This window comes from Seriola aureovittata, chromosome 12, assembly GCF_021018895.1.
Source record: "Seriola aureovittata isolate HTS-2021-v1 ecotype China chromosome 12, ASM2101889v1, whole genome shotgun sequence".
NCBI classification, from domain to species: domain Eukaryota; kingdom Metazoa; phylum Chordata; class Actinopteri; order Carangiformes; family Carangidae; genus Seriola; species Seriola aureovittata.
In genome coordinates, this window is record NC_079375.1 from 22,876,568 (window position 1) to 22,896,301 (window position 19,734).

Below are 19,734 nucleotides of genomic sequence, written 5' to 3' on the forward strand. Positions count from 1 at the left end.
TAACAATAATTGTCTCTCTAACTCCATCTAGTGGGGGTAAACAAAACACTACTGCCGCTCTGCTCCCTGTGGGTGCAAAGTTTTCCGCTGCACTACAAAGTGGCATTAAATTCATGGTACACTATTTTGGTTGTTAGGTTAGGCGACACAGAAACTTTTGCAATCATGAAATTATTGAAAATATAACCATGATCTGAGTTTAGCCACGAGCTGCCATTCCCCCTGGGTAGGTCGGCTATAGCAGTCGTCAGGACCTCTCCATTGGGTCACAAGCTAAAACTGAACAGCAACGCGACTGACGAATAGAAGAGAAGCAAGAAAATAGTCTTTTCTCCCTGATTTTTCTCTAATGGTTCTTCTGTCACCCCGCCTTCCTCTTGTCCTCCATCCACACACTTGTAACTTGCTAAGTGTCTGTGTCTGTATTTTACTTCTACAGCCTGATTGAGGGCTTTTAGCTGGAATGTGTGGGTGTCACCCAAGAAATATTAAAAGACTTCAAAATCAATTTTTTGGCTTGTCAGTCATGTCTGTGAACTGCGCTAACCTGTATTAAAAGTGCTATACATATGAAGTTTGATTGATTGACTGATTGTTTTACCGCTTACCACTTAAGTTTTTGAATGTCTGACATCACCCAAAGATGTAGAATAATTAAACTGGGAAATAAAACAAGCGTTTGAGGCTTTTTGATACACATGAAATCGATTAATAATTATGCACCTCCAGTGGAATCAACATGATTGTTAAAAACATCATCCACACAGCAGCACACTGATCTTTAAAATAAATTTTATTTACCATTTTGTAATTCAACAGTGTACGATATACAGCTGACAGGACTAAGACATTTCAATGGATTTTGGCCCTAAAGGTTGAAGAAGAAGAACAGACATGGTTAGATAGATAGACAGATAGATATGATAGAAGGTACCAGAAGACCTGTGTTCTCGTTTCTCACTTGTGCTTTTTTCTTCTCCACTCCTCCCATGAAACAATTCACATTGGCATAGCAACAACACAGCATTTTCATTTTCATCCACTGACACTTGGACAGTTTCTTTCAGCCAGACCACTGAAAAAGACATTTACCATTCTTGCTTTTTTTCCCAAAATGAAAATGTAAATTATTATTCTAATTATTTTTTTCTTGTTGCTTGTAAAAAAAAACGAATGATTTCTTTAAAGTGCTGAAACATGAGATTATGCTTGTATGAGCAGTAGTAAGAAATTCAAGAGGTAATGTTCTGTAATTTACAGAGAACCACAGACGCAAAGGTAAAATCACAGTTTTGTTTTTAGTACAGTGAAGCAGTTATGCTGTGAATTTGTGTGCAAAAATGGTCTGAACCTTCATGTAGTTTATGTCCTTCAGCATCAGTGACTTTCCACCTCTATACAACCCTGTACAGTGACAGTAAGCAATTTGAAAACATGGGTCAAGTATTAGCTGAACCATTCCCACGTGTGTTTTCTTCAGCTTTCCTGGTGGAACCAAATGGGTCGGGTCTTATTCTTTCTTCTTATGCAGTAATCAGAGGTCCACTTTACCAATTAATCAATTAAAATAGTAACAAGACCCTTGTCAGATACATGTATGTCATATAATTGGCTAAAATGTCAACATAAAACAATGTTATTATGCGTCAGAGCTGCACAAGAATGAAAATGTGACTTAATGGGTCCTGACGTTGATTCAGTCTTGGTTGCAGAGTAATTTTGGTGTTTTGATTTTGCTCATTTTCTAACGTTTTCTAACAACTAGACAGAAAAAGCCAGACTGCTCAGTTTAAGGGCCACAGGATATTAAAGGTAAACAGTGATGTACGACTGTCGGCACTGCACTGTGTGAAATAGTTATTTAAGTACATGTAATACTGTTTTTGTTTTTTCTTTAAAAAGAAAAAGAAAAAGCGTTGTTATGTAGCTGCAGCCGCGTCTAGACCAGAGCTCACAGTAAAAATTAACCATTCTTTTGTAGTTCAAGTTTCGATCCAAAGCTTTTTGTTTGGCAATGCTTTTAATATCAGCTGGCTTTATCTTAATGTTCCTATGAATACAACTTCCAAAACAAAAACAAAAAAAGTAGTGTCAATGAACATGGATAAACAATGATTAAAATCCGAAGATAAAATACATAGTTTTCTTTCTCTTCTTTTAGTACAAAATGGTTTTTTTTTTCCTTAAAAGATAGACTGTATATTATTAGCAGAGTAGGACATGGCTAGTTCTGATAGATTAGAGGTACATTGACATCAACACTGACACTACACCTGCTCTACACGCAGGCTCAGCAGTAAGAGCTAATCCACTACACACAGAGTACACAATACACATGACATCGTCTACATTACACTACAAGAAGAATGACAAATCAAAAACAAAATGAAACAATACCCGCCCCTCCCTGAACCCGCAAAAAAAAAAACACACGTACCCATCCCGAAAAATCAAAAGCAAAGATAAACACACACATACACACAGTCCGATTATATATTTTTTTTTACATTACTGTACAAAGGGAGGAAGAGTTGCCAGAGGGCCAGCTGAGATGGAGAGGGTTGGGATATATAGAGAGATAGCATGGTACATGGCGGCTAAGCTTCACTTACTACAGCATGACCACACGAGACAGGCAATCACAAACAGGAAACAGTCTGAGCTACAAGCTGTCCCAAAATACACTGAGTATAATAAGTTCATATTCACCTTTTTTCAGCAAATAAAACCTCATTTCAAGAGTGTAACTTGGAATTTCTAATATCATTTTTCTGAAGAGGCAACACAATAATATATTCAGATTAGAGGATGGTGGTAATGTATCGTTTCATAGAGCACCTGGTTTCGCAGTAATTTTAATTAAAAAAATAAACACTACTACAAAATACTGTACGCCATGTGTGGTGTGAAAAGTTTAGGAATGAAACAAAACAGATGACTCACTACAGACCAAAGCTACAATTCTCCATCTATGGGAATAGCCACTGGAAGTTTCTATAATCTGAGAACCTTCCTGTACAGAAGCCTGATAAACACCTGGTGGAGGTGTGTGCTTGTTTCAGAATGCCCACTGTGCTTATCATAATCATCCCCACTATGGTTGTGGTTATGTGCTTATCATCAGCGTCTTTGTAGGTTTTTCTGCGGCAATCATCAAAGCGACAATTTGCAGATTTAAGGACATGATGTGCTGGACTACCTGTTGCCTGGCAACAAGTTTTATTTATTTATTTTTTTCGTTGTGCTCTCTAAACAAATAAGATATAACATGTAAATTGAGCTTTAGAGGTGGCTTTTGTTACCTTTGGACAGAGCAAGGCTAGCTGTTCCCCCCCTCCCCTGTTTCCAGTCTTTATGCTAAGCTAAGCTAACCAGCTGCTGGCTTATTTAGCATACAGACATGAGAGTGGTATCAATCTTCTCATCTTACTCTCAGGAAGAACGCGAGTAAGCATAGTTCCCAAAATGTTGAACTATTCCTTTAAGTCTCTCTACATATAAATATGCTGTATACAATAATACAGTTAACGTATATTACTGTGAATGTGTCCCTTGCTCGTACTGGTATCACTCTAGTTATTCAAGCTGTGAAACAACCCCGACGCTGCAATGTGAAGAAACAGCCAGAGCTGATGCAACCTCCAAAACCCCTCTCCCTGCCTGTGAAGCTGAACGCATCTCACAATCACCTGAGCAGGTGTCCAACAAAGCATCTTAGGATGATAATACCAAAGAACATGTGGCGCAGATCAAATCCTGGCACAGCTGTTTAATCTGTCTTTATGCCGCCTTAAAACCTCTGCCATCACCACAGTACTACAATAATACAGTCCTGGATGCTTTCCAATCAGACACTCTGCATGCTAAAGACTAAAGAGACCCCCTCTCTATCCTATCACCCCCCCACCCCACCCCACCCCCCCACACCCTCCCCAACAAAACAAGTCACAGATGAGGAATGGTAAACATGGTTAATTATGATTCTGTAGTTTTTACTTTTTGTACAAAATAAACATATGCTGTCTTTATAATTATTTACTAAGTTACTTTACAATAATGGTAGAGGTAAAAAGGAGGATTCTACTGAGAGAACGATACTATACAGCTACATTTAAATCTACATAATTCATTGAAGTTCTTTATTCTATATTCTTCTGGAAACAAGCTGCTTTCACTCTGCTTTTCTGTCTCTCCATCGGTCCCAGCACAGCTTGGCTCAGAGCTTTAAAACAAGTGTCTGTAAATACATTAAAGGTTCCACTGACTGTAAGAGACTGACACCAGATCAGTCTCTGAGATATATATATATGTTACCAAAAACATGTGCAGGACTCAGGTAACGTAGGTAATGTTTTTGGTAACATGCCTGAATGGGGCAGATTGCTACGACCCACACGGGGAGACACACACTCCAACAAAGCCTCTCACTTGTTTACCTCCTCGAGCCCGGATTCCTCCGTCACAGACCACATCCCAAGATGCATTTCACTCAAAAAGAATGCCTGGAAGACTTAATAAGAGATGGCACTTCTATATTTAGAGTTGCATCCACCTGTTTTGTGTGTGTGTGTGTGTGTGTATGTGTGTGTGTGCAGGCGTTTTTCGACAGCGGGGTGATTTCAGTCCCTATAATGTTAACAGGCCAACTTAGTCGAGACAAGGTTTCGACAGGCGAGGAACAACGACGACAACAAACCACAAAGTTTAACTTCCACTTGGACCCTGAGAAATGGCCATGGGATCTCTTCTGTCAAAAAACTGGGAGCAAATATGTTGTGTGTGTGTGTGTGTGTGTGTGTGTGTGTGTGTGTATGTGTGTGTGTGTGTGTGTGTGTGTGTGTGTGTGTGTGTGTGTGTGTGTGTGTGTGTGTGTGTATGTGTGTGTGTGTGTGTGTGTGTGTGTGGTGTGTGTGTGTGTAGGCAGAGAGTTTACAGTACAGTTAAAGTTCACTGATGTTTCTCTGCTGAGTTCTCAAAGTTTAAGCAGCTTTAGTGGAAAAAAAAGTTACAAATGGAGGAAAAATTTCCACAGAAAATCAGCCCTAAGTGTCAGTCGCCATCTCCGGTGTTAAATATTTGTGCTCTGTAGAACTTGTTTTTTTTTGTTTTTTTTAAAAGAAGCAGCAGCATAAAAAACAACAGGCTTAGTCTTAAGCTGAGATCAACTATGGTTGAGGTCACTGTGTGCTGTAAAATGTACAATAGTGTGAGTGTATGAGTGTGAATGAGTGTATCCGCCTCTTTTTTCTGGCCATGAAAATTGCGACTGCTTCCGTCCTTTCGGCATCTTTAAACTGTAAATGGCCAGTACAGGCACAGTTCACCCTCCTCCTCTATGTTACAGCACCACGACGAGTCTCTTGCTGTCAAATCACTGACGCTAGAAAGTCACCAATCCCAAACAGACCCAGCTAACAGAATAAAGGAGAACAGTGTGTGTCTCTATGTTGCTGCATGCACAAAACAACCACATGCAGCTTCACAATCTACTGTACCTCTAACTGCATATGATGATGACATATACAAGTCTTACAAAAAATGAAAGGAAAAACAAACTGCATTATTAAATTATGTTGAACAAATTAACAACCCACTCACACACACGCACACACTAACATACACACAAATCTTTTGGATGATGACCCAATTTTTTCTTCCTTTCGTTTTTTTTTTTTCTTCATTTATCTAGAGACAACACACAGATAGATAGAAGAGGTTAGGATAGATATAATAAGCCCTTACAATATGTAAAGGTCTCCAGCGAATGGGATCTCCCCCACAGAGGACTGTGGGAAAGTGGGGTGAGGATGGAGGAGAAGGGAGGAAAAAGGGAGGAAGAGTAGGAGGAGATCGGGGGGGCGGGGGCCGTGCCCAGTAGCGCTGACAGAGTGGGGTGCCGTCTATGCGCTGGGGTTGGGGTTGTTGTGTGTGTTGGTGGAGCCGTTGCTTCCCTGGATGGTGAGGCTGATCTCATCCTTCCTCTCCTTCTCCTTCTCCTCCTCCTTCAGCTCCTCCTTCAGCTCCTCCTTCTCCTTGAGGGGACGAGCCTCCACAGTGTCTTCGGAGGCCATGGGGGCGTAGCGGCCTGTCCGGTGCTCCTGCAGGGCAGGGCCCCACTTTGGATGTGCTTTGCAGGCAAACTTCAACCGCTGAGAGAGGAACAGGAAGAGAGACACATCAGTCAGAGCTGCACAAGAAAATGTGACTTAATGGGTCCTGACGTTGATTCAGTCTTGGTTGCAGAGTAATTTTGGTGTTTTGATTTTGCTAATTTTCTAACGTTTTCTTCCCAGATATAAAGGGAAACTTTAGTGAGAGTCATTTAGACCAACAAGTTGTATGAGAGGATCAGACGGAGAGATTCATCAGATCAACTAATGACTAAGTTAAAAATGTCAATAGTTAAAGCTGCATTCATCAACTGACATTTCACTTGTTAGTTCTTCTACTTTCAGCGTTTCCATACACAGTTACAATTCCAGTGTTTGAACAAGGCTTGAAGCAAAACTTTTTCACCTAAAACAACATTTTCAAAAGCTCTCAGCAGCCAGACTCAAATTCTTTAGCTGCTTTCAGCCTTTACACTCCAGACATTTCCACACTTTTTAGGTTTTAGGTTGGAAGGTCCAAATATTTCAGAGCGAGGATTTCCACCGACCCTCACTCTGACAGGACAAGGAGCTGTGGTGGGGTCTGTACCTCTCTGAAGGTGGCTCCTGGGGACCTGGAGATCTTGTAGAGGGCATAGACGGGTATGCAGACCACTGAGGACAGAGCCATGGCGAAGCCGATAGCCAGAGACCAGCCAGGATACACGTAGTCATTGTAGGTGATGGGCTTGTACTGAATCACCGTGAAGATCAGGATGAACTACGTGGACAGAAGAGAGACCGAGAAAAAGCAGAGTTTGATCATTTAGAGCAGGTGTTTAAAAGGCGGGAAACTTCAATTGTCTTTCAAAACCCATAAGTCAGTGTATTTGAGATTGGAAGTGTAGAAAGAGGGGGATGAATTTGAAATATATCGTGAAAATTGATTTTTTTCAATAATTAAGAAATACATACATATTCAGTTTGATCATCTGCATAAAGTTTTGGCGAACATAAATGCGTAAAAATGGTAATAACCAACATGTGGTCCCCATCCTGGTTACAATTCGAGCAAACAAACGGCTGCTGTTGCTACTGTGAATGTAAAAAACATCACTTCCTGGACAGCTGATAATGTTCTTCACTCTGCACAGGTGAAATATCTGCCGCCAGCAGCTCACCAGACATGTGTTTTTATTAAAAGTTGCAGATAATTATAACTATAAATCCTGACTGTTCCCAGCAGCAGTGAGTTTGGTCACAGTTCTAGCTGAGGCCCCAGAGAGCAGGGCATTAATCTGTGTAGTGAAATGAAAGAGAGAACAAAAGTGCCTGAAATCTGACCAGTAATCCACAACAATGCATTTCTTGGTTGGCCCAGCAGCTTAGCGCACTAATACGCCTGCTTGGGAAATACCATTGATAGCGGCTGCATGTGTCCATTTCCCAGTCAAAAAGATTTGCTTTTAGAGGTTTAAACTGGAAACAGGGCCGACAGCAGCCAAACAGATTAGTGTTGATGGCAGCTGAAATATAGGTCAGGTCCCTAACAATGTGTCAGCAAGTCAGGAAAATCGAGAAGCTCGCACTCCTTTAAATGGCTGAACCAGTGTGTGGTGTCTGTCCTGCAAAACTCCTTAAATCTGTTTCAGGACACAATGAGCAATGTTACATTTTGATCTCAGGTTCAGTCGCTATGACCGTTGTCACAGATCAGCAGGTGTGTGTGTGTGTGTGTGTGTGTGTGTGTGTGTGTTGGACTTACAGAGATGATGACAGGGGAGATGAATCTCCAGCAGACTTTGAAGAAGAGAGGAGGAGGGAATCCCAGCATCATCTCAACATCTTTAAAGTAGTTCCTGTGACCTGCAATGAAAAAGAAAACGTCATCCAGCGAAGTCAGTGCACGGTTTGTCTCGTTCCTTTGACTCTTCCATCAGTTTTTATTTCAGACTGGTAAATGTCATCCGTCTGTGATGTTAAAGAATCCAAGGAGCAATGTTGACACTGACCAGTAACTGGTTTCCTTTATTCTCTCTTGTCTATTTCTACTAAAGTTGGTGACCTAGGCTGCAGCTGAGGGGCCCCACATGTACAAGGTCCCCAGACTGGCTAGATAAAAAACATAAAAAACTATTTAATTTGATGGATGGATTTGGGCAAAACGAGGAACTCATAATTACTGTTTCTAATACATAATGAAACAAAATTTGTAGGAAAGTCTTGAAACTGAAAAAGGGAGTTTAAATAACTGTTAGTTTTTTTCTGTTTTTTTGCAGGATGATATCAGACCATGACATCAGGTAGATGGACATTAGAGAGGAAAAAGGTTTTTTTTTTTCTAGGCCTGCATCACATACTACAATTGTGTTGTGTGTCTGCCCACTCAGCCCGTCATTGGTAGAGAAAAATCTGTATCTCTGCCTCTGGTATAATTTTCTTTCTGTGAATGTTTAACGTGGGTGTATAATGGTGAGTTTAGATAGGAGCCCTAACCAGTAATTGTAAAATTCATGTACTGACAAGGTGTCAAAGAATATTGAATTCTTGCTCTACTCAGACAGACTGACATTTACTGCTGATGCTCTGGTGACAGAAATGTTTCTGCTCTCAGTCTCAATTGTAGCTGTGCAGAAACTGTCTCTGGAGTCATTATGTCGAGGTATGGCCAATTAGTAAACCACCGAGCCGCATATGTTTTAAAATAATGTGTTCCAGGATGTGTTTTTTTTGGTTCGTGTCATGAATATACATTTAAAAAATACATATATTTCTGTATGTACAACAAACCACTGTACTCAGTATTTCTTCCTTACCGTAAACATACATGACGCAGATGCACATGATGCAGGAGATGATGACCAGAGAGAAACTAGCAGCATAGTTGTCCATCAGTAACAGCCAATAGATTCCTGCCTGCACACAGAGAACAGAGAGAGTCCAAACTGCATCTCCATTAGGGAAAACAAGCTGTATTCAAAGTCATCTGACTGTGTTTAGGACTCACCTGTGTTGTTAGTGGCACTCCCAGCAGGAATCCAACTACGGCCACTGACAGCGTGACTACAGTCTTGTTTCTGATGATCCAGTCTGTACCGATCTCATCGACGATGGCCGTCACCAGGGTCTCCAGCAGACAGAACTAAAAGAACAGAGATGAAAGGTTGATGTTAAATTCAATGAGAGGTGAAACTGGACAACTGTTGCACAAATTTCCCCTCACATAATGGGAACTGGGCCACCACAGTGTTGGTAGTGGTGGATTTTTGTGTTATCAGTTTTTACACACTCATTACTGAGCTGAAGCTAATAACATTCATTCTTAATCTAAATCTAAATCTTGTTCTGCATTAAATGTTCAATGTATTGTAATTTTCTAATCAAATTCAATTTAAATGCTTTAACACAGTACTTCTTAAGACTGATGCACACTGAGGGCAAATATATTTAAATTCCAATTCCAGCACTCAACTGGACGAAACAGGAATAAAAGGCCTTTAAAGGGGCTATTTAGATAGTGATTGTTGTTCGACAAGAACTTCGGCCATGGTTGTGGCACAAGACAAGAGGTTATAACACGCGCTCTGTGCAGCACTACATGCTCAGGGCAGATTGGAGGCTACAATGAGCCGCTATCAGAAAGAGATGATACAGGCCAGGGCTAGCTGGTTAGCATGTGAACTTCAGAAGAAGAAAAGACGTGATAGACACAAGAGTTAACATTGGCGTTGCTCTCCACCACTGGCGAGTAAAGGAATGAAGTTTGATGTTGAACTTGCAACGTTTGTTCTAGACTGCTAAGTAAACAGCTGTTAATGCTAATGTTAGCTATGTAGCAATAGCAAAACTTACAAATAGCTCCTTTAAAGTACAAGTTTTTTTTCAAATTACAAACATGTCTGCAGACCAAAACCAATCCTGACTTCCTGATGCACCGAATTCCTGTCAGCTCTCACTCAAAACACAGCATCAGCAATGAGCTGTGGACAAAACAAACACAACTACAGACTGAAGATAACAGGATCATTTTTAACATGGGTATCTGCTGAGCCGAGCATGAGCTGGAAATCAAGTAGAATTTTACAAAGCTCCAGACACAAACAAGAAAAGAAACACAATCCTTATATTGTGTCTACAATCTATAGACAGCTAGTGAAAGGAGTCTGTATGTGATGATCAATATTAACTGAATGTACAGTTTGTATAGCTGTGGTTACATAAGTATTTTCAGTTTAAATCATCCCAGCATGGAAACTGCCCTTTACTGAGAGGTCAAACTGCTTCAGTATCAGATTCAAACACATTCAAAAAGAAAAACAGAAAAAAAAAAACATTGAACTCAGCACCATATTTGTCCCAAAACATGATTTGTAATATCACACGAGTGACTCACTATTAAGTGTTGATGCATTAGTATGATCAGACTGGAGTTTATGTGTGGGTGTAAGAACAAATCTACAAGTCTACACGTGGTGTACAAGTTTCCCAGCCTCACCTGAGTCCCCAGTCCCAGGAGGATGAGCATGAAGAAGAAGAGCAGTGACCAGAGCGGTGAGATGGGAAGCAGAGTGAGGGCTTCTGGGTAGGCCACAAAGGCCAGCCCAGGGCCGTGGTCAGCCACCTCGGACACGGGGACGTTCAGGTGGTGCGCCATGAAGCCCAGGATGGAGAAAATGACGAAGCCGGCGTACACGCTAGTTGCACAGTTGGTTATACTGATAATGATGCTGTCTCTGTGTGAAGACAAGAGAAAAAACAGGTTGAGCATGAATCAAACTGCTGGAGAACAGAACAGGAAACCAATCTACCAAGCAGTGTTTTTTTATACAGTCCCTGTGTACAGAAGGTATAGGATCAGAGCAAACTTGAAGGAAAGTAAAAATGCACCAATTAAAGGAGCTATTTGTAAGTTTTGCTAGTGCTTCATAGCCAACATTATCATTAACAGCTTTTAACTTATCAGTCTAGAACAAACGTTGCGAGTTCAGCATCAAACTTTATTCACTTTACCACCAAGAGCCGTCTCCAGTGGTGGAAAGCAACCCTTTTGTTTAACTTCTATTTCTATCATTTCTTTTTTTCTCAGCAAGACTGGTAAGCGTCAGCAGCTGTTAATGCTAACGCTGGCTATGTAGCAATAGCAGAAATGACAAATTGCTCCTTTGAAGCTACAATCTAATGTTTACAGCTATAATTATATAACTGAGAGGATGAGATGAATGAAAGAGTCTGTCTTCTCTCTCCCCAGTGGTGACTGTCCCCAACTAGTGAGAGGGTGATACCACAAAATCTGGTTTCAATCCAGGACACAATCACTGATCAACACCAATACTGACACTTTTTTACTTTTAAGAGAAGCGGGGGGAGGGGGGGGGGTATGTGTCATTCAAAGGCTACTTCTGCTAATGATTTGCCGAACACTACACATTTCTATTTTTTATTCTCATTTAACTACTTAAGCACATGCATTTTACAAAACGGCAGTTTTAATTAATTTTAATTAACAATTGTTCATGAGTAAAGTGAAATCTATGAAATAATGAGGTGATTGTGATCTGACATGAGAGGGATGCTATCCTTTGTATCAATCCCTCTGACACTCTTATCAACAGTCAAAATAACACTTAATGTGCAGAACCGCTCACCCCTGCCAACAAGATGTCTGGAAAATTACATCTAATGTGTATGATGTCTTTAAGTAAATGACTGAATAGATCAAACAGCACTTTGTAAATCCATGGTGTATTCATTTACATGTCGACCCACCTGTCCAAGGTTGGTAAAGTGCACAAGAATTTGCCATTTTCAGTGACAAAGCAGTATTTTTCTATATAAATCACTAATTCTTGCTGCAGGCTTGAAACACCTGCTCCAGCTGCATGCTGCTGTACGTGTGGAGAAAACACCTTTTCTTTACTCTTTACTTTGTTCACATGGGAATCGTGTTCAAGTGCTTTGTTTCCTCTTATTTCCCGTCAGATTCATCGTAGGGGATGTCTTTGATGACTTTCAGGTCAGCCCCTTTTTACCCTCCTACACTGTGTGCACTTCTGCATGTGCACCAGGCGATGCTGTTACAGGAGTGCAGAGAGCGACTCCACGGGGACGGAGCAGCAGAACACAAGCTGATTAGGCCGCCGTGCAGCTGTGTGCGCAGATAGCAAAACCTCAAGCTCCTGGCAGAGGAACAAATTATATCTTCAGCCTTTCTCCTCACCCCCGACGCCCTCACTCTGTCAGCATGTGTGGACGAGCTCAGGAGAGTAAATGACATCTTTTCCTCTCCTTATCTCCTCCTCTGTCCCCTTTACTCCATCTTAACCTTCTTCTTGGCTTCTCGTTCGTCCCCTCGGTGTTCAGGCGCAGCGCAACCAGCCTCTTAACTCGAGTCCAAAAAAGTATTATCTCGGTCCCTCCTCCTGCCTCACCTTATCTCACCTTCTCCCCCTTCTCTTTTTAGACCTGTAGCCTTCAAGTTGGCTCCTGACTACTACCCTTCTCCTCACCCTTTCTCCATCACTCTTTAGCCCAGACTCATAAGAGGGATGCCATACAGCCAGCAAACACCAAAACAATTTGTCTTCTCCTCTCCCTCTCTCTGGTAGTCTATTCTCTATATTTTCTCTCCCCCTTTCCTCCTCCTACTTCATCTCCCCTCTTCTCCTACGCCTCCTCACCATCTCACTCCCCCCCTGTCTAGTTTCTCTCATTAGTGGAAATAATAACATGCTGGTCTGTTGCTGAGACACTGCAGCAGCATAGCCTTATGCAAAATGAGCGCGGTCATATTCACACAGGCAGAGGCAACCAGACGTTCACACAGTAGCTGCTGGAGCTCAGCGTTGCTTCAGGGTAAAATCTGACCACCTCCAATTCATACAACTTTGATGCTGAAATCTTAGTGTAAGGATTAAAGTGTAACTGCAGAAACCTCACATTTCGTAAACGCTTTTCAAAATCCAACTGAATAAATTCAAACATGCACAGTCATCAAGCTGTGTTTCTGGAAAGCCAAAATGTTAAGGATATTTTCCCCTGACAATAGCATTAGTGTAGACACACTCTCTCAGATCACACGCATACAGAACATTTTCAGTTGATCTCTTAAAGGAACAGTTTGACATTTTCTGCACCTTCTAGCCAAGAGTTGGATGTTCGTTGAATACGAAGCTACTGCCAGCAGCTCATTAGCTTAGCACAAAAAAATGGAAGCAAAAGGAAACAGCAGCTTGGGTCTGTGCAAAGGTAAAAAAAAAAAAAAAAAAAATCTGCCTACTTAACATGTTAAATCTTGTTCGTTTAATATGTACAAAAAAATTAAGTGTGAAAACAACAGATTGTGGTTTTACAGGGCATTGTGTCTTTTACTGACCGGAAGTATTGACTTCCTGGAGTCTCTGTTGGTTGTGTGGCAAGTCACTGCCTCTAGCCAATAAACAGTCCAGCATATATAAAAACGCAACTTGTCACTTCCTACACTTTAGTATTTATAGATATAAAACAAATCAGATATATTGTGAGGTTTAGAGGTTCTAGTAAACACATTTGTTTACCTTTGGCCAGAGCCAAGCTAGCTGTTCCCCACTGTTTCCAGTCTTTATGCTAAGCTAAGTTAGCTCTCACCTGGCCTCTAGCTTCATATTCACCAATCAGACATGAGACTGGTATCGACGTTCTCATCTAACACTCAAGAACAAAGCAATTTTTCAATATTTCTTAAAATATGGAACTATTCCTTTAAATGTGTTTGTTCTGTTTATCCAGAGTCTGGAGCACCAACCTGAAACAGTTGTTGTGGAACTTGTTGTAGGAAGCCATGGTGATGAGCCCACCCCAGGCACAGCCCAGAGAGTAAAAGATCTGCGAGGCAGCATCTCCCCACACCTACAAAAACAAACCCACATGAAGTCAAAGGCTGGACGAAAAAAATCCATTTCTATTTCCAGTTTATTTTTCCATCTGCCTGTTTGTTCGAGTGAATACCTTTGCATCGAGGACCTTCTGCCACTGTGGAGTCAGGTAGTACTTGATGCCGTTGATGGCTCCATCCAGGGTGATGCCACGGATGAACAGGATGGTCAGAACCAAGTAGGGGAATGTGGCGGTGAAGTACACCACCTGGAAACACACACACACACACACACACACATATACAATTAGACAAGGTAAGTCCACTGGAAATTGTAGCTTTTTGCAGCAAAACGAAACCAAGTGACAAGAGTATATTGTAAATTGTATGTGTGTGTGTGTGTGTGTGTGTGTATGTGTGTGTGTTTGTGTGCGCGTGAGATGCTGACCTTTCCAGAGGACTTAACACCCCTGATGAGACAGAGAAAGACGACACACCAGGACACAGCCAGGCAGCCCAGGATTGGGAGACGGACCTCTCCAAAGTTCCCAATGTCATCAGAGATGTTCAACACATAGTGTCTGAGAGACAGAGAGAGACAGATATAAGAAGATATTAAAATTTTGTTGTATTAGCAGGTTTGGCTGAATTTATTTCATCAATAACAAACCAAATATTTGATGGAAATGAATTAGAAAACTGTAAATTTACTACTTTCCAAATTGGTGACACATTTAGATTAACATAACGAAGTAAAGGTTCAATACAAATATAATAGGTGAAGCAGTTTGCATTGAGCTGAGGATCCATGGGTGAGTCTAAACAACAGCAACTGCAGCTACACAGTATGAGAGCCTTTAACTACAGCTGATTAAATTCTTACAGGCAGCTGAAAGCAGCAGGATCTGAAATGCAGAATCATTACACATGATAATCCATCCTGATTAAGTCATGCGTGCGACATCAGGCTGCTGTGAAATGACCACAGAAACGTCCGCGCTGCTGCTGTCACGTTAAACCGGTCGGTGATACAGTGGCTCTGTGTTCTCCTGGGTTAATATGACAACCTGAGAAAAATCTTGAGACAATTACAGTTGTCTCATTTCTCTCCTCTCTCTCTTCCCTCAGCCATCTGATCATCCATCTAATCCAGATCATCCAGATGTGTAATGTGACTCATAATTGATCACCACAGCCCACTGATTTCTGGTTCACATCAACAAGCCCCTTTTTCATAAATCGCAGCTGCACCAACATGAACATTAAAAAAAACAAACAAACAGGTGCACCTGGATACACCCTCACTGATCTTACACTTCACCTCACCTGTTCTGGCTGCACCATTAAAAAAAAAAGAAAACGAGCCCATTCCAAAAACTGACACATAATATGGGAAACCTCCTGCTTGTCGCTGTGGATCGTTCGAAAGCTGCTGCTGCGCTTCCAGTCAAATCTAGTCCAAATATTTGAATGCTTTCCGCAAACACGGGGCATGTTTGAGGCGAGCTTATCTAACAGGTGCAAGTCAATTTTGACCTCTGTGTTAAATACGAACGGCCTACAAAACCAAAGAGGTCGTTTGCATAACTTGGCAAAACTTACTAATCAAAATGTTCTCTCAAACAGATCCATGCACGACAAACATTGTGATAATGATGTTTTTTTGTTTTTTGTACCATTTTCTGGTATCTTGGGATTGATGATCAATACTGAAAGGTTGAGTAGAGTATATATATATAATATATACATACATATATAAATATATTGAATTTAAATTTGTAATACTCATACTGAGCAATACTGCACAATGACGATCATTTGTTCTCACTTTATTAATGACGTTTCAGTCTTCAGGCCTTCTGCAGTTAAAGTTAAAATAAGTCAAAATCCATGACTTTATTAGCACTTTTTATTGGTTTGTAAGATCTTTGTCATAAATGCTCACACTACACAATTACAAAAATGCAATGGTCTAAAACTGAACTATTTCATTTGTTATTTAATTTGTGTTCCAACTGTAAACGGGACTCGACACTTCACTAACTAACCACAACTCACGCGTCAGTGTGCTTCACCGTCTCCTCAGTCACTGACGAACACAAATTAATTCAAACAACTTCCGGGTTCAGAGGTCGAACATGAGCACAAGTCAAACTTCACCACACATCCTTGCTGCACGTCCAGTACTTACTTCCAGTACTCCTCGCTGGGGCTGGTCCTCTTGGTGCGGTTGACCACCTCAGACACTCCTGCCACCAGGCTGGTGGTAGCGTTAGCCAGGCTGGCGTTGAGCTGGCGGCTGGAGCTCACCACGCCGCTGCAGTCCGGCGTGTTCCAGGGGTTGTTGCAGTAGGTCCACGGCAGCAGCTTTGTCATGGACATGAAAAAGTAGTAAAAGGCGATGCAAATGACCACGTTATAGTAGATCCCAATGTAGGTGGACACCACCATCATGCCGTAGCCCACGCCTGAAGGGAAAGGAAGACAGGACGGAGAGAAAATGAAATGGAAAAACATTAAAACTTGAATGTGAAGTGATGTGTTTTATTCATATTCCATGTTAATCAGAAGGAACTCTAACAAGATCTTTTATAATGAGCTGAACCCTCACCTCACATCTAAACTTTTTATCTTTAGAGTCTTTACACAACAACAACTCTATCACTCTACTTCTCTGTCTTTGCCATAGTCTCATTAGTTTATCATATTAAGCACATAAGTAACCTAGGTAACGGCAAAGTTGTGACCTTTCTGTGCTGAAATACACTTCCATCTTTAGATCGCTAATGAAGGAAAATCAGCCATGTGCCAACCTTGACCTCACCTTGACCATAACTCAAGCTTAAAGGGTCGTCCGCACCAAGACAGATAACTATAATGATAACTATAACAATAACAATGTGAGCGTTCACAATGATGAGAAATCATGTTCTGTAGAGAGACGAGCCAAACACGTACCAGCCGGATCGGCAAAATGCATACTGATGACCTTTTACTGATGACCTTTTATCATGCACCTAAAAGTGTTTCCTATACCATCAATTAGCTGACAGGAAATTTGATATAGCACTTGATTTAGCTTTCATTTATCATTGTTCTTATTAATAAGAATATGAATAAATTAGAAAACAGATGAAAAGTAGCCGCTGCTGTGCTGCACAGATGTGGCGCTGGAAGACAAACAGCAGGCGAAGAAAGAGAGAGAGAGAGAGAGAGAGAGAAATGAGAGAGAGGTGCTGGTTATTTCAATAAGTAGGCTACACTTTATTGTCGATAGAAATCCATTTTACCAATCGACTCTCCTGTGAGGAACAAATACACTTTTGTATTCCTGAGAGCTACGGTTCACACATTAGTTCAGTTCTAGTTTTATTTTCTGGACGTGGCGCCTTAAACATTTGAATGTATTTGATTGGATGATTGTCAGTGTTTCTATCGTTCATCAAATCGCTTTGAAGAATGATCCCAACGATATCGTTAGCCACCGTCGTTGTCGTCATAGTTGAAGTGTTGACTCCGCCATCCACTTGAGTGAGAGTGATTTTTAAAGCTATATATTTATAGTTGTTTTTATATTTATCATTGTCGGTATGGTCGACCCTTTAACCCTAAAACTGAACCGTTAACATTATAGGGAATGACTTTTGACCCAAATCAGAAGGTGAGTATCAATAATGTGACTGTGTGAAAGACTTTTAAACACACATAAGTACACACTCAATCTTTGTGAGGACCTGTCATTGTCATATCACACACACACACAAACACACACACACACACACACACACACACACACACACCACTAACCTTTAAACATAGGACTGATCTTCCAGACTCCCAGACATCCAAGGCTGGCAAACTGACCAAAGGACAGCTCGAGGAAGAAGAGGGGAATGCCACAGAACACCAGCATGATGAAGTACGGTAGCATGAAGGCACCTGGAGGGGGAGGGGTGGAAACAATAAGACGCATACTCAATCCTTCAAGTTGCTCAATTTGCATAAGTTGAGTGCTTTTTTGTACTGCTGATGTGAGGACACTTTGTTTTTAGTCCTCACAAAACATGTCAGCCAAGCAGGCAGATACAATGCCATTTCCCTCCTATGCTGTTGTCTGACAAAGATAATAACTACTGTACAGCTAGATGAGCATGAAGTCGAGGAACGTGGAGGCGTCTGGTCCATGAGCATGAACGCACAAAGAAAATCAGACATATTATTTAAGTTGGCAGACTTAACCGACCGGGAGTGATGAAGTACTGTGTAAAGATATGAGCTCTAACTACAGGATTCAAGGGCCAAATCGCATGTAAGCAGCAAAATGCACCGCATGTTATCATTAAAAACACTGGTGCATTTACAAAGCTGAAAAACATGTACATATAGTTATAAGATATAATACAGAACTAAAGAAACTCCTGTAAATATGTGTTGTGTAAATATTTATATATATAAATATAAGTGTTACATACAGTGTGTTTATTTAAAAACAATAAATGTATCCAAACTATAATATTTATACATAAATTAAACTGTTCTCATGATTTATATAAAAATATATTTTAAAAATAATAAAAAAATAAAACATTAACCTCATCTATCAGAGAAACCTCCCCTGGGTGAGCACAGAGGTCACTAGATGTGCAGCTGAGTCTGTTCAGTGTTGCAGAAACTCTCTGGTGGTTCAGACCGGACCAGAAACCAGACAGTCATCTACAGGGAATGTCTTTTGTATGTGTGTGTGTGTGTGTGTGTGTGTGTGTGTGTGTGTGTGTGTGTGTGTGTGTGTGTGTGTGTCTGTCCTTTGTATGACTGCCCATATGCCAACTTGGTCGGCGCAACCAGCTGACCCTGTGCAATACCAAAACCTTATCATATCTGCAGCTGCAGTGTGTGAGCTAAATGTATGGCCTACATATACCGTGTCCTTGTAAGGGATTTTCAGGTGTGACAGCAACTGAGCATGAACACACTTTCTTTTTTCATCATGTTCTTGCCTTGAAGAGCTACGGAGCAAAAGCAACACGTCAGCAGCACCAGAGCAGCTGGATCCTGGCTCCACGCACTCAGACACATTTTGACAGCATTCACAGCCCAATAAACAATATTGTTATTTCACCAAACTTGATGCCTAAGAAGCTGCTTTGGATTGAAGCTATGTGTGAACTTTATGTGGCTGGTGTAGAAAACTGCACACTTACGTGGAATGTGGCTGACACCTCTGGGTGTCTAATGGATTTTCATATTATATTAAGTACACAATGTATAACAATATATAGCAAGGTTGCATAATCAGATTTCCCTCTCATTCTAAACTGTATGAATACTACTAACTCTGATACACATATTTCTATTGTATGAATGAATAAATCAAAGTCATACCTTCATTTACAAAGAAGCTGTTAAACTGTTACAGCTGCTGATGCCACAGTGACTCCCGGTTTACTAAGCAGTTGATTTCCTTTGACAGTGCTACAGATGTTTCCTAGCAACCATTTCACAAATACTTTAGCCTTTAGAAGCTGAGCCGTTCCTTAAGTTTCAATGGAGCAAACCTTTTTTCGTGGGTCAACCCAGGAGTTTACACACTAATTGAGTAATGGACTTATAAGTAGCTGTGTGCTATTTCCTACAGTGCATATTCTACTTACACTTTCTCTGGGCTTGTAAGAGTCAACAATATGCATCAGTGTACCAAAAACCTTACTTAATGGTACTTTACATTTCTCACTTAGTCACTGCATTAATTAACCTCAATCCTCTATATAAGTTCACACATGTCCCTGGTTATCAGCT

The 19,734-nt window shown here is 40.9% G+C and overlaps 1 protein-coding gene across 3 annotated transcripts in view; it reads right to left on the bottom strand.

Moving 5' to 3' along the window:
• Positions 1-775: 775 nt before the first annotated feature.
• The window catches only part of slc6a9 (solute carrier family 6 member 9), a 74,599-nt gene continuing 55,640 nt past the window's right edge, over positions 776-19,734 (bottom strand). For all 3 annotated transcript variants that reach the window (XM_056392209.1, XM_056392211.1, XM_056392208.1), the window contains 11 exons: positions 17,746-17,877; positions 16,130-16,406; positions 14,387-14,519; positions 14,073-14,207; positions 13,870-13,973; positions 10,585-10,822; positions 9,097-9,231; positions 8,906-9,005; positions 7,855-7,955; positions 6,700-6,870; positions 776-6,149 (listed from right to left, as the gene is read on the bottom strand). In XM_056392209.1, coding sequence (XP_056248184.1) covers positions 5,901-6,149; positions 6,700-6,870; positions 7,855-7,955; positions 8,906-9,005; positions 9,097-9,231; positions 10,585-10,822; positions 13,870-13,973; positions 14,073-14,207; positions 14,387-14,519; positions 16,130-16,406; positions 17,746-17,877 — 1,775 coding nt within the window. In that variant the 3' untranslated portion in view covers positions 776-5,900. The remainder of the gene's footprint in view (positions 6,150-6,699; positions 6,871-7,854; positions 7,956-8,905; positions 9,006-9,096; positions 9,232-10,584; positions 10,823-13,869; positions 13,974-14,072; positions 14,208-14,386; positions 14,520-16,129; positions 16,407-17,745; positions 17,878-19,734) is intronic.